Source organism: Haematobia irritans, chromosome 4 (assembly GCF_050003625.1).
Source record: "Haematobia irritans isolate KBUSLIRL chromosome 4, ASM5000362v1, whole genome shotgun sequence".
Lineage (NCBI taxonomy): Eukaryota > Metazoa > Arthropoda > Insecta > Diptera > Muscidae > Haematobia > Haematobia irritans.
Genome location: NC_134400.1, coordinates 173,886,113 through 173,901,334, shown reverse-complemented (window position 1 = coordinate 173,901,334; position 15,222 = coordinate 173,886,113). Strand labels below are relative to the sequence as shown.

The following is a 15,222-nucleotide window of genomic DNA, read 5'->3' as shown; positions in this document are numbered from 1 at the left end:
ATATATATATATATATATATATATAATATATATATATATATATATATATATATATATATATATATATATATATATATATATATATATATATATATATATATATATATATATATATATATATATATATATATATATATATATATATATATATATATATATATATATATATATATATATATATATATATATATATATATATATATATATATATATATATATATATATATATATATATATATATATATATATATATATATATATATATATATATATATTAGAAGTTTAGGAAAATTAGCGTCATTTTTACAACTTTTCGACTAAGCAGTGGCGATTTTACAAGGAAAATGATGGTATTTTGACCATTTTTGTCGAAATCAGAAAAACATATATATGGGAGCTATATCTAAATCAGAACCGATTTCAACCTAATTTGCCACGCATAGCTACAATGCTAAATCTACTCCCTGTGCAAAATTTCAACCAAATTGGGCCAACACTCTGGCTATTAGAACCATATTAGTCCATATCGGGCGAAAGATATATATGGGAGCTATATCTAAATCTGACCCGATTTCAATCAAATGTTGCACACTTAACTGCACTACTAATTGTACTCCTAGTGCAAAATTTCAACCAAATTCGGCCAAAAATCTGGCTTCTGGTGCCATATAAGTCCATATCGGGCGAAAGATATATATGGAAGCTATATCTAAATCTGAACCGCTTTCAATCAAATTTTGCACACTTGACTATACGACTAATTGTTATGTTTGTGCAAAATTTCAAGCAAATCGGTATAAAACTCTGGCTGCTGGGTCCATATTAGTGCATATCGGGCGAAAGATATATATGGGAGCTATATCTAAATCTGAACCGATTTCTTCCAAAATCAATAGGGTTCTATTCTGACCCAAATTAGGAACGTGTGCCAAATTTGAAGGCGATTGGACTTAAATTGCGACCTAGACTTTGATCACAAAAATGTGTTCACAGACAGACGGACGGACGGACGGACGAACAGACGGACATGGTTGTATCGACTCAGGGACCCACCCTGAGCATTATTGCCAAATACACCATGTGTCTATCTCGTCTCCTTCTGGGTGTTACAAACATATGCACTAACGTATAATACCCTGTTCCACAGTGTGGCGCAGGGTATAAAAATTAAAAATCAAATTTGACGTCGGAATCAAAAATGACCAATGCACGAAATATAGCCCCTGATCAACCACGAACAACGATATGCGTTTCTTTTCGATCAGACTTCAAATGACGACACAGCACAATAAATTGTATTTCGGGGGGTCGTAGGGTTAGGCTGTCCATTACATCTCTTTTAAACTATTATTATTTTAATTTTAGCATCAATAAAATTATTAATTATTTAATAAAGAATTTTTTTATTGTAAACTCTTTTTTAGTTAAAATGTTCTCTTTTTTTTAAAGCGAAAGTTCTCTTTTGAAAATTATCCATATGAAAACCCTACGTAGGGTGCACGGAAAAAAAGTTTTGGTGTTCTAAAATTGTCTTCGAATATGCTACAAAACTGGGGGGTGACCGCATCAACTTTTTTTCGTGACCCTATCTAATGTACAAACATGTTTGTTTACACGTCATTTTCCAAAGAAAGTTATTTCCTTAAAGTGAAGCATTAGTACATAAAACTACAAAAACGTGTAGCAGGTCAAAATGACTGGTTTCGGTATACGTACCAAAAATTAAAAAAAAAAAACAACTATTTCTTTTCTTATGAACACAAAATCAAATTAACTTATCAAATTGTGCGTATTTAATTATTGTTATAAAAGTCATATCCCTGCCAGCATTTCAAAGTTCCATTTCATCCTCATCGCTACCACAGACTCGTAAGTGACACTGCAACAATCGCCAACTGTGATGGGGAAGCGTATGAAAAAGTACGAAATGTACATGAAAGTATTTTGCCATCACTATTGTTACAAGAGCCATTTTATATTTTGTGAAACACCAGGCGCAACTAGCTTCATATAATTTATTTAAATAAAATCGATAATGAAGTGCTGAAAACATTGTTATTTCGTTTAAAATTATAAATGGTGTATTGGTGAACAATTTTTGACTTTCCAAATGGAATAAAGTGATTGTTTTTCAGATATTTTACAGACACGCTGGCTCCATCGAGAATAAAAAACACTGGCTGATAGACGCTGCAACATGTAACTTGCCACTTGTAAATGTTAATGAAAAAAATTATGTTAAATGTGTTGTGATAATGGTATAAATGTTATATTTATAAGAATTTATAAATGTTTAATCAAATTAATAAACATCTAAACAATCGTGTTTTACTTGACCACAATGATTCTTTTACAACTATCTTAAAATGCAACTTTTCTGATTGTTTGAAGGGGCTCTTATTGGCGTCGTTCTAAATTTATTAAAAAAGGCTCCTAATAATTGCACTCATGCGATACTTTTTTGTAGTAACTTGGCGTGGTACAACTTCTCAATAATGACGGCGCTTTCCCGACGATTTTTTTGATGTCGTATACGATTGTTTTCGACGTGGTGGGGATTCTCAGAAGCGCCGTCAAATTAAACAAATGTTGGCAGGGATAATAGTTGCGGAAAAATTTCAGTAAGTATTAAATATTTGTGAAATAAAAGGTCAAATTGACTGCTGTAGTAAATCTATATCAAACCCAAACTAAGTATTTTAAATTTGAATGTACTAACAACATTGTGTAATCCGAACGAAGATCTTGACTATATCTGTCCCGATTAGAGAGGTGGTACTGTATATGCAAAAGTGTACCATGATGACTTCTTCACATATTCAAAAGTAATTAAATGAACAAACTCATTTAGATTTGTATGGATGTAATTTTTTTTTTTTTTTTGCTACTTATGGAAGTGTAATTTATTTTCTCTATTGGAAGCATAATGAGTTTGATATCAAACACATACATTGACACATACGTACGTTCCATATTCCGTGGAAACATTTAAATTTGCATTATAGTCATCATTTTTATTGCGGTTTTTCTTTTTAATTAGGAAGGAACATACCTTTTTCATTTTCTGCATGCAAAGGACCAACGCTGCCAAAGAAACGTTTGTCGAGAATCTGTAAGAGTAGTAGAGCTGTCGAGTGTACTTCAACCCGTGGACAACCCGTCATAAGCAGGGTAACTGTAATCACAGAGGTATAATGGTCACAAGGATATTCTCTGAAAAAAAAAGAAAAACGACAAATTCAGGAGCTTGCATCTTATGTTTGTTGCAAATTTGTAAAACAAGACCTTAGTGAAATCAACTTTAAAAATAAACACGTATATACGGCCGTAAGTTCGGCCAGGCCGAATCTTATGTACCCTCCACCATGGATTGCATAGAAACGAAAGACTGTCATCCACAATCGAATTACTTGGGTTGTAGTAATAAAGGGTGATACGTCAAAATTTGGTCAAGGGAAAACGCGTGTAAATCGGTGAAATCGTTTATTTAAAAAATCAAATTAAATTTCTTTTTCAAGTTCAATTAGTATAAAATTCAGGAAAAATATTCAGTTAGGCTTTCTCTTTTCCAAATCCGAATTGCCGGGCCTCACGCTTGACACCTGCCATCGGATTTTGTACAGCCACCTTGTCCACCTTTTTCGCCGCAGAAAGCCAGTTTGCCTTGAACTGCTGCTCGTCCTTAGCAGTTTTTTTGGTCTTCTTTAGGTTCCGCTTGACAACAGCCCAGTATTTCTCAATTGGGCGGAGCTCTGGCGTGTTGGGAGGGTTCTTGTCCTTGGGAACCACCTGCACGTTGTTGGCGGCGTACCACTCCATGGCCTTTTACCGTAATGACAAGATGCCAAATCCGGCCAAAACAGTACGGAACAACCGTGTTTCTTCAGGAAAGGCAGCAGACGTTTATTCAAACACTCTTTCACGTAAATTTCTTGATAGCTTCCGGGACGGAAGCTATGAAAATGCTGCTTTTCAAGCCACAGGTACAGATGGTTTGCCAAACCAGATATTTCTTTGCGAACTTTGACAGTTTTATGTGCTTGAAAATATCTACTACCTTTCCCCTTCCTTTTGCCGTATAAAACTCCTGTCCCGGAAGCTTCTTGTAGTCGGCTTTGACGTAGGTTTCGTCGTCCATTACCACGCAGTCAAACTTCGTCAGCATCGTCGTGTACAGCCTCCGGGATCGCGATTTGGCCGTCGTATTTTGTTTATCATCGCGATTTGGAGTCACTACCTTCTTGTAAGTCGATAGTCCGGCTCGTTTTTTGGCTCGATGCACGGTTGTAGACGATACACCCAGCTTATTTGCGGCATCTCGGAGAGAGAGGTTAGGGTTTCGCTTGAAACTACCGGCAACTCTCTTTGTCGTCTCAGCGGCTTCCGGTTTTCGATTTCCCCCCGATCCAGACTTCCTGGCTGTCGACAAACGTTCCCAAAACACTTTAATTACATTTGTAACGGTTGATTAGGCAACTTTTAGCGATTTTGCCAACTTTGCGTGCGAGTAGCTCGGATTTTCGCGATGCGCGAGCGAAATTTTGATACGGCATTTTGACAACTGAAGAGTGAATTCCAAAATCAAAATAGGAGCAACATTCTACACACACACACACCTTCAAAATGAGGGGTGTTCAGGTTTTTTAAATGCAAAATTGAAAGAAATACGTCAAGTTTATATTGACCAAATTTTGACCGTATCACCCTTTACTTACCGATGACAAGATATCTTAAAACTTCTTAACATCGTCTTCTAAATTGTTAGTTAGTCCATACGTGGTATATATTAAACAATTCTTCTTGACATCGTCTTCTTAATTGTAATATAGTCCATACATGGTACATATTAGACAGAAAAAGGCAGATTAAATACGTATATAATTCAGTGCTTGACCGCTATATACGAGGGCAGTTCCGAAACTTCTTAGCCTAGCACAAAAAGCGCGGTATAAACAGAAAAAAGTTAAGTGTTTTGGAAACTTCCATCTATGTTATGAACACATGTTAAATTTTGTTTCGATCTGGCAACTCCTTCATATAGAAACAGGTGTTAAAAGAATACGCATCCGCAATTTTTTTACAATGGAAAAATTAGAAATGCGTGCTGTCATTAAATATTTACATAAAAAAGGTTTATCGGGATAAGAAATTCATAATGATATGGTGAATGTGTTAGTTGAAAGTGCTCCTTCATATGCAACAGTAAAAAATTGGGTTGCTGAATTTAAACGTGGTCGTACAAGCATTGAAGATGAACCACGTTGTGGACGTCCAAAAACAGCAACAACAACAGAAATTGTAGCCAAAGTGCATGATATGGTATTAAATGATGAACGAATAAAAGTGCGTGAAATTGTTAATATCATGGGCATCTCAAATGATCGAGTCCATTTAATTTTGCATGAAGAACTGCAAGATGGGTGGCGCATTTGTTAACAGTCGATCAAAAACGCATAAGAATGAACATTTCTCAAGCTTGTTGGATCGTTTTAAGCGAAATAAAATGGATTTTAAGCGTCGTTTCATAACTGTTGATGTGACATGGATCCACCACTATACTCCAGAGACAAAAGAACAATCCAAACAATAAACTGAAGCAAAAACAATTCAATCGGCTGGTAAGGTTATGGCAACGGGTTTTTGGGACTTCAAAGGTATTTTATTGATTGACTATCTGTAAAAGGGTAAAACAATAAATTCAGAGTACTCTTGCAACCTTTTGGATCAGTTAAATGTACAAATTCGAGAAAAACGTCCCGGCTCACACACAAAAAAAAATATTTTTCATCAAGACAACGCTCCAGCGCACAAGAGTGTTTTAACAATGGCTAAAATCAAAGAATTAAAGTACGAGTTGCTTGACCACCCACCTTATTCTCCTGATTTAGCTCCCAGTGACTTTTACTTGTTCCCAAATCGAAAGAAATTCCTTGCTGGCAAGCGTTTTACCTCAAATGAAGATGCAATTACAGTTGTAAACCACTATTTTGAAGACCTTGAGGAAAACTATTTTAATCAAGTGTATTGAAGTTTCAGGAGATTATATTGAAAAATAAAAATATTTTTGAAAAACTAACTATTCTCCTTCATTGATAGGCTAAGAAGTTTCCGAACCGCCTTCGTTAGGGAAGCACACAAATAATTACGAACCTATATGAACTTTTGCGCGGTAATTAGAGAGCCAGAATTGAAATATGGGAGTCGATTTATGTATACTCAAGGGTGGTTAAATTTCAAGGGCCGATGTTGAATGTGAACCACACCTAAACGCCAAGTTTTTTTTCCGAATTTTGACATTTCTCTATTTCAGACTTACTCAATTTGAACCATGGACGTCGTGAATGGGCAGAATGGTTCCAAGAAATGGCAACAGTGAATGATAAATTTTCGAAGAAAATCATCTTCAGTGATGAGGCACATTTTCACCTCAGTGGATTCGTCAATAAACAGAATTGCCGCATTTGGGCGAATGAGAATCCAAGAGTGATTGTCGAAAAGCCGTATTTTTTCCAAAATGAGGCCGGTCAGGCAGTTACTGTGAATGGTGTTCGCTATCGTAAGATGATAATGAACTTTTTATGCCCCGAATTGGAAGATATGGATGTGGACGATATTTGGTTTCAGCAGGACGGTGCCACTTGCCACACAGCTAACGAAACAATGGCTTTTTTGCGCAACAAATTCAATGGCCGTGTTATCTCACGTAATGGCGATGTCAATTGGCCGCCAAGATCATGTGATTTGACACCGTTGGACTTTTTTCTTTGGGGTTATTTGAAAGAAAAGGTGTACGTCGATAAGCCAGCAATTCGGCACATTAACGGCATAGAACCTCCATTATGGCTCAGCGTCATCGAAAATTTGGACCATGGGATGAAGGTGTGCTACCGAGGTCGCGGGGCCCATTTGGCCGATATTTTGTTCCATACATAATTGAATAATACCAATATATCATAATAAAATAAAATTACAATTATTTCCTAAATAGTTTGTGTTTTATTCAAAATCAACATCGGCCCTTGAAATTTTAACCACCCTTTAACTCCCACTGTTCCCAGATGCTTCAGCATTAGCATAGAGATTACGTCGGGGCCCAGCGCCTTAAATGGTTTCGCGCTGTTGATGACTTTGGTAACTTCAGCTATGATAAATTGTGGTGCAATTTTTATAGAAACAAAATGTTGCGAAAATTTTCTATAGAAAAATTTTGTGAAAATTTTATATTGAAATAAAATTTTGCAACAATTTTTATAGAAATAAAATGTTGCGAAAATTTTTTATAGAAGTACAATTTTGTGAAAGTTTTCTATAGAAATAAAATTTTGTGAACTTTTTCTATTAAAATAAAATTTACAAAAATTTTCTACAGAAATAAAATTTTGAAAAAATTTTCTATAGAAATAAAATTTTGAAAACATTTTCTATATTGTTGTCGTTTTTGATTTCAGCCTAAAACCATGCATTGACTAAACTACAAGTGTAGCGGAGCTACCGTGGTGCAATGGTTAGCATGCCCGCCTTGCATACACAAGGTCGTTGGTTTGATTCCTGCTACGACCGAACACCAAAAAGTTTTTCAGCGGTGGATTATCCCACCTCAGTAATGCTGGTGACATTTCTGAGGGTTTCAAAGCTTCTCTAAGTGGTTTCACTGCAATGTGGAACGCCGTTCGGACTCGGCTATAAAAAGGAGGTCCCTTGTCATTGAGCTTAACATGGAATCGGGCAGCACTCAGTGATCAGAGAGAAGTTCACCACTGTGGTATCACAATGGACTGAATAGTCTAAGTGAGCCTGATACATCGGGCTGCCACAAAACCTAACCTAACCTAACCTAGCTTAACCAACAGAGGAAAAGAATGTTTGTCAAATTTATTTGGGCAAAGCCCTATAGACTGCAAGATGGCTGGATGGACGGAGAGAGATGTTTGTACGAATTTATTTCGGCATAAGCCAGCTACCATGTAAAACCTTTTTTCGGAAGGTTCAAGTGTGGTTCACTTTTGGGTTTAGTGAAATGCCTGAATTTATTCTGATAATTGGTTGATAGTTTTGCTGCAAGTAGAGAATGCTGATGAGGAATGTGGTAATTCCGAAACGTGCGTCCATCCAACCATCTTGCAGTCTATAGGGGTTTGCCCAAACAAATTTAACAAACATTCTTTTCGTCTGTTGCATGTCAATGCATGGTTTTAGGCTGAAATCAAAAACGACAACAATGATTAAAGGAAAAAACCAAAGATAACAAAACAAAACGAATGATCGCGAAATATTGGGAAAAATAAGTAGAATATTTAAAAAAAGACCTCGAACTTGAAAAAAACATGAATTTATTATGAAATAAAATTTTGCGAATTTTTTTTATAGAAATAAAACTTGGACAAAATTTGCTATAGAACATTTTAACAAAATTTTCTATAAATTCCATATCTTTAAAAATTTTAATTTTGGTGTATTTCATACTATCAAAGTCCATCTCCCATTTTGTAGAAATAGCAACTGTTGGGAAAAAAAATCTTTAAAACATGTAAAATTCGACATATTTACAATTCAAGCGATATTTAAACATAAAAAAATGTCGCAATTGTTTTCATACTACAAAAATTTGATCCAAAACTTCAAAATAAGATTTTTTATAAATTTGGTAGATTTGTGCTAAAATTGTTTACAAATTTTGGTAGATTATGTTTGGCACCAGTCAAAAAATCCTTGTATTAAATTAATTCGTGATCGAGTTATGGGTTAACTACTTACCTTGCACTGAAAATGGCGGCAAGAGCCAAAAAGCATGCATCAGCTTCCCTTGGCGATGACGTGTAACAACGATCAATTACCCACTCTAACAATTGACCCACATCAGGATTGGATTCCAAAAGTAAAACTACAGTATCTCGTGCCAATTGATAGACCTTCAATGGAAAAAACAAATTGCAAAAATTGATCGACACATGGGGCCTGGGACATTCTCACCTTTTCATCCTTTGAGGCCAAGAGCATGTCCAACCATTTGTAAATAATTCCATCGTCTAACAAATAGGGCGTATAAAAGACATGTCCACAACACAAAAGAGCTGACATTGCCTGAAAAAAAAAAAAACAAACACATGCACACACACACAGAAGATAAAATACAAAGAATTTTTGGGGTATGGGAAATACAGGAAACAATTATAGCGAGAAGGAAAATCAACAATTATGATATGGACATAGGACCGAATTCAAATCAATGTTTACTTACCTGTAAAGCACTAAATTGCAACTTTTCCTCCTCCTGCGTTTGGCCAATTTGTGATACAATGCCCAAGGGTTTTGAGAAATTTCCACACCATGTGGCAAATAAATTGAAGAGATTTCGCTTTAAATCACGAGTCAAAAGGGTAGCACTGGACTCCACTGGTTTGATTAACACACAAAAACAAAACGAAATGTCATGAGATCGAAAAACGCTCAATTCAGTAGAATTGATAGCCTCTATTAAAGATACTTACGGGAAAAATTTTTAATCATCTTTCTTATGAAATTGCAAAAATGAGCCTTCACCTCACGAATGCTGATATTGTCTTTGTCCGTCTCAGCCAATAGATACTGCATGGCTCCATCAATGTATTCCACAAATGTCGCATGCAATGACATGGTATCTCGCTCCAAGACACAAGTGCTACCAAAATAGAAACCCAATAAAAATAATTACAAGGATATATATATATACATCGCACAGTGGTTCCAAATCGTTTTTTTTTTAATAATTCTGCAACTTTTGAATAGATAAAGATATCAACAAATTTTTTTCTTTGTGTGAAAGCTGAGGTGATTTCCTCTAAATTTGTGAGTCCACGGGCTGACCTGTAGGCGTTGAAAGTTGGTCACCTCGGGAATATTAAAATTTGTTTCAGCTGTCAAATCCGCAATTATGAACCGATTTCGATTATGAACCTGGACCCCACAATTTATTTTTTTGCAAACTTTTAACAAAGCGGGGTCTGTATTTTGAACCTACACTCAAAAAAAGTTTACTTGGATCCAAAGATTTTGACCTTCCCTTACGGATTTTGGTATTGATTCTGAGCCAAAGATGCGGATTCTTTAAAATAAAGAAATTTTTATTAACTGCAATCCCCAATCCCACGGCGGCGGGTTCTACGCACCGGATTGACCCGATGGATACCAGCTATCGGCCAGCGGCTGCCACCTCAGTGTACGTGTTGTCTCGTCCGTTTTTTCGTGTTGGAGAAGGTGCATCCCGGAGAGCCTTCTCCGCCTGCTTTTGGTCCGAGCCGGGATAGAGGAAAACCCCGGACCATGGTACTGTGCCGTCTGCCGAAATCGAATTCACCATCGCTCGGTTTCGGTGAGGTGTAACCGGTGCATGGAATGGGTGCACTTCCGGAACTGCTCCGGCCTAACATCGCTGCGGGAGTATAGTCAAACTGACTTCGTGGCAGGATGCTGTGCCAATGACAGCAGCAGTGGGTCATCTGATTATGTGACCCCACCGACTTCTCCCGCACAACAATATTCTCCGCCACAGCATCTTACACCGAATATTGTTGTACCAGTTCCGGAGAGTGCATCATTTTTGCAATTTAATTGCAACGGGCTCCGTGGTAAGATTAGTGAGATCGTAGACTTTATGAATCGGAAAAGGATAAGGGTCGCGGCGATCCAGGAAACAAAGCTGAATCCCACCTGCAGCCTACGACATTGTGATGGGTACAATGTCCTACGGAAGGATCGCACAAGAAATGGAGGTGGTGGCCTGGCTTTCATATTACACCGTTCCGTGCAGTATAGACCTATCACGCTTGTGCTAGACACTAATGACCCGTACATGGAATGTATGGGGGTAGCAGTTAAGTGTGGGGCTGCCGAGATAGAGCTATACAATGTGTACATACCGCCGGTTGGTAGCTGTGCTCCTGGTTATAGCCCAAACATTGAGTGGTTGTTGAGCGGGCATAACCGATTGGTTCTAGGAGATTTTAATGCCCACCATGAACTTTGGCATTCTCTCCTGGGTAATGACCAGAGGGGCATAGCTTTGGCAGAGCAGATAGACGACTCCACATTTTGCACGGTGAACGAAGAGGCCCCCACGAGAATTATGGGTGACTGCAGCAGTTCGCCAGATTTATCGTTAGCATCGCCTGGTCTGATAAATGACGTCTCCTGGCAACCCGTCATTTCATTGGGTTCGGACCACCTCCCCATAATTCTCACCATTAACCGACCCTCCGATTTCATAACCTCTGAACGCCGGACGTTTATTAATCAAAAGAAAGCCAACTGGGAAGGCTTCAGAGAATACACCGATCGCCGCTTCAGTGAGCTCCCGTCCCCCTCACATGTTCATGTTGCCCAGAGGGAGTTCCGGGACATCATCAACGCAGCAGCCGCTCGCTTCATACCCGCTGGTCGAATTGCCCAGGTGAGGCCCAACTTCCCAGCCGAAGCGGCGGGACTCGCAGACGAGCGTGATGAACGCCGTCGTGCTAACCCTGCTGATCCTAGAATCAGAGAACTAAATCTAGAGATTAGTAAGATAGTCGACGAGCACAAGCGGAACACTTGGTTAGAGCACCTGAAGCAATGTAACTTAGGAACAGGAACTGGTAAATTGTGGTCAACTGTTAGAGCCCTCTCGAACCCCTCCACAAGGGATGATGGGATTTCAGTCACATTTGGCGACGTGACTGTGACTGATCCGAAGAGGTGCGCCAAATACTTCAACCGACAGTTTGTCGAGCATCCCGAGAGTGATAGAACGAAAAGGAGAGCCACCCGTCGTGTACGTGGTCTCCGAGCCGATGACACACCACAATTTACTGCAGCCGAAGTTACCAATGTCATCAACAGCGCGAAACCATCTAAGGCGCTGGGCCCTGACGGAATTTCAATGCTAATGCTGAAGCATCTGGGAATACTGGGAGTTGAGTACCTGACCAGACTCCTCAATTCGTCTTTGGAATCACACATTATACCCGATGTCTGGAAAATGGGAAGGGTGATTCCACTACTGAAACCGGGCAAAGATTCGAGCAAAGGTGAATCGTACAGACCGATATCCCTTCTTTCGCCAGTAGCCAAGACACTTGAGGCATTACTCCTCCCCAGCCTTGTGGAGAATTTTCCAGCTGCCCACCATCAACATGGATTCCGTAAGGTACATAGTACGACAACAGCCTTACATGCCATTTCGACACATATTAATAAGGGACTTAACCAGCCCAGGCCGTGTCACAGGACGGTCCTCGTGGCGCTTGACCTATCGAAAGCATTCGATACGGTCAACCATGCCACATTATTTGAGGACATCGAGAATACGTCCCTACCGGCAGGAGCGAAGCGTTGGGTGCTGAATTATATGTGTGGACGCCAGTCGTACGTGGAATTCAGGGACAGAAAGTCAAGACCGCGTAGAGTTAAACAGGGAGTTCCCCAAGGTGGGGTGATATCTCCGGCACTGTTTAACCTCTACATGTCCTCGATTCCACCCCCTCCTGACGGCGTCGAGATTGTATCATATGCGGATGACTGTACAATCTTGGCATCTGGGCCCAATGTTGATGACATTTGCGATCGGTTGAACGTCTACATAGCTAATCTTACCAGTTATTTCACTGCGAGAAACTTGAGGATATCCCCCACCAAATCCTCAGCCACACTATTTACTACATGGACGGCAGAAGTGCGCAGGCAGTTGAATATCAGAGTCGATGGAGTAATAATTCCGACCACAAATTACCCCAAGATTCTTGGGGTCACATTCGACAGCCTTTTTAGGTCATCTGCCCATGCCACTGCAATTTGTAATAAGCTCCGTGGTAGAAACAAGGTCCTCAAGTCACTAGCCGGCAGTACTTGCTAACTACTTATAAGGCAATTGGCCGGTCAGTGGTAAACTATGCAGCGCCAGTGTGGACACCGCAGACCAGTGATACGCAGTGGAATAACATACAAACCTGCCAGAACGCTGTTCTTAGAACTGCGACTGGGTGTCTCCGCAGCACACCCCTGGATCACCTTTATGTGGAGACAAAGATCATCCCTGTGCGAAGACACAACTACATGTTGTCAAAGCAGTATCTCCTGGGTTGTTATCGCAGTAATCATCCAAACCACCATCTTATGGATACACAACCACCACCCAGGAACGTAAGGGTTGATATACATAATCTAGAGCGCGAGATCCAGCGCTATAAAAGAGAGCCTCTAGATCAAGCAGCGTACCAGGCAGGTTTGAACAGGATTCATGAGGATACTGTAGCTGAAGCGGTGAGAAGCTACAAGGTTAATCCTGTTCTTGGAGTCCGACCACCGCCCATAGCACCGGAGGAAAGAGACCTCCCACGGCAGACTAGGGTAGTTTTGGCCCAATTAAGATCAGGCAAGTGCAGCCGCCTCAATTCCTACTTATCGGTGATTGATAGCAGCGTAGCTGACGTTTGTCCAATTTGCAACCAAGGGCCACACGACACGCGTCATCTTTTCTCTTGCCCAGCCAAACCAACCCGACTTACCACCAGATCACTCTGGACACACCCCATCTTAGTCGCAGAGTTCCTTGATCTGCCAACAAGCTGATGTACCAAGCGTATAACATGAAATGGATGAGATCACAATAAACTGTTACAACAACAACAACAACTGCAATCCCTATAAAATTCTACGAATTTAGGAGGAAAAATTTGTGTACCTATGTGCCCTATGTTAGATTAAAAGTTGTAAACTCCACAATTTAGAATTTCAAAAAAAAAAATACATTTTTTTCGAAAAAAAAAAGTCGTAAAATTTTTTTGTATATATCTCCAGAATTTTGACCAATTTTTTCGAAAAAAACTCTTAAAATTTATTTGTATATATCTCCTAATCTTTTTTGTTGTTGTTTTTTTTATAGAACACCAAATAAAGATACGTTTTAAGCTTTTATCGGTTATTTTGGTCAAGTGGTATATGAGTTCTTCTCCTCCCAATATCGGCAATTTATCAAAAAGAAACAATTTTGTTTTCAAAAATTCTCAAAGCACCGATTGCTAAGCTGATCTGTTTTCCAAAAAGTCCTATGTGTCCACTAATTAACTGTAAAATGTTTCAACAACCTACCAGTAAACAGTAGAGAAAAGTGCAAATTACAAAAAATAACGTTTTTATACCCTGCGCCACAGTGTGGAACAGGGTATTATAAATTAGTGCATATGTTTGTAACACCCAGAAGGAGACGAGATAGACACATGGTGTCTTTGGCAATAATGCTCAGGGTGTGTCCCTGAGTCAGGGTGTGTCCCTGAGTCAGGGTGTGTCCCTGTCCGTCCGTCTGTCTGTGAACACATTTTTGTGATCAAAGTCTAGGTCGCAATTTAAGTCCAATCGACTTCAAATTTGCCACATATTCCTAATTTGGGTCAGAATAGAACCCTATTGATTTTGGAAGAAATCGGTTCAGATTTAGATATAGCTCCCATATATATCTTTCGCCCGATATGCACTAATATGGACCCAGCATCCAGAGTTTAATACCGATTTGCTTGAAATTGTGTACAAACATAAAACTTAGTCGTGTAGTCAAGTGTGCGAAATTTGATTGAAATCGGTTCAGATTTAGATATAGCTCCCATATATATCTTTCGCCCGATATGGACTTATATGTCCCCAGAAGCCATATTTTTGGCCGAATTTGGTTGAAATTTTGCACTAGGAGTATAATCAGTAGTATAGTCAAGTGTGCAAAATTTGATTGAAATCGGTTCAGATTTGGATATAGCTTCCATATATATCTTTCGCCCGATATGGACTAATATGGTCCTAAAAGCCAGAGTTTTGGCCCAATTTGGTTGAAATTTTGCACAGGGAGTAGATTTAGCATTGTAGCTATGCGTGCCAAATTTGGTTGAAATCGATTCAGATTTAGATATAGCTCCCATATATATCTTTCGCCCGATATGCACTTATATGGACCCAGAAGCCAGAGTTTTATCCCGATTAGCTTGAAATTTTGCACAAGGAGTACAATTGGTAGTATGGTCATGTGTGCCAAATTTGATTGAAATCGGTTCAGATTTAGATATAGCTTCCATATATATTTTACGCCCGATATGGACTGATATGGCCTCAGAAGCCAGAGTTTTGTCCAAATTTGGTTGAAATTTTGCAGTAGGAGTACAATTAGTAATACAGTCATGTGTGCCAAATTTGATTGAAATCGGTTCAGATTTAGATATAGCTCCC

The 15,222-nt window shown here is 38.9% G+C and overlaps 1 protein-coding gene across 10 annotated transcripts in view; it reads right to left on the bottom strand.

Annotated features, from left to right (window-relative positions):
- fry (microtubule binding protein furry) overlaps window positions 1-15,222 on the bottom strand; it is a 289,484-nt gene that overhangs the window by 159,717 nt on the left and 114,545 nt on the right. For all 10 annotated transcript variants that reach the window (XM_075304475.1, XM_075304474.1, XM_075304479.1 and 7 more), the window contains 5 exons: window positions 9,489-9,658; window positions 9,239-9,393; window positions 8,971-9,081; window positions 8,755-8,909; window positions 3,053-3,213 (listed from right to left, as the gene is read on the bottom strand). In XM_075304475.1, the coding sequence (XP_075160590.1) occupies window positions 3,053-3,213; window positions 8,755-8,909; window positions 8,971-9,081; window positions 9,239-9,393; window positions 9,489-9,658 (752 nt within the window). The remainder of the gene's footprint in view (window positions 1-3,052; window positions 3,214-8,754; window positions 8,910-8,970; window positions 9,082-9,238; window positions 9,394-9,488; window positions 9,659-15,222) is intronic.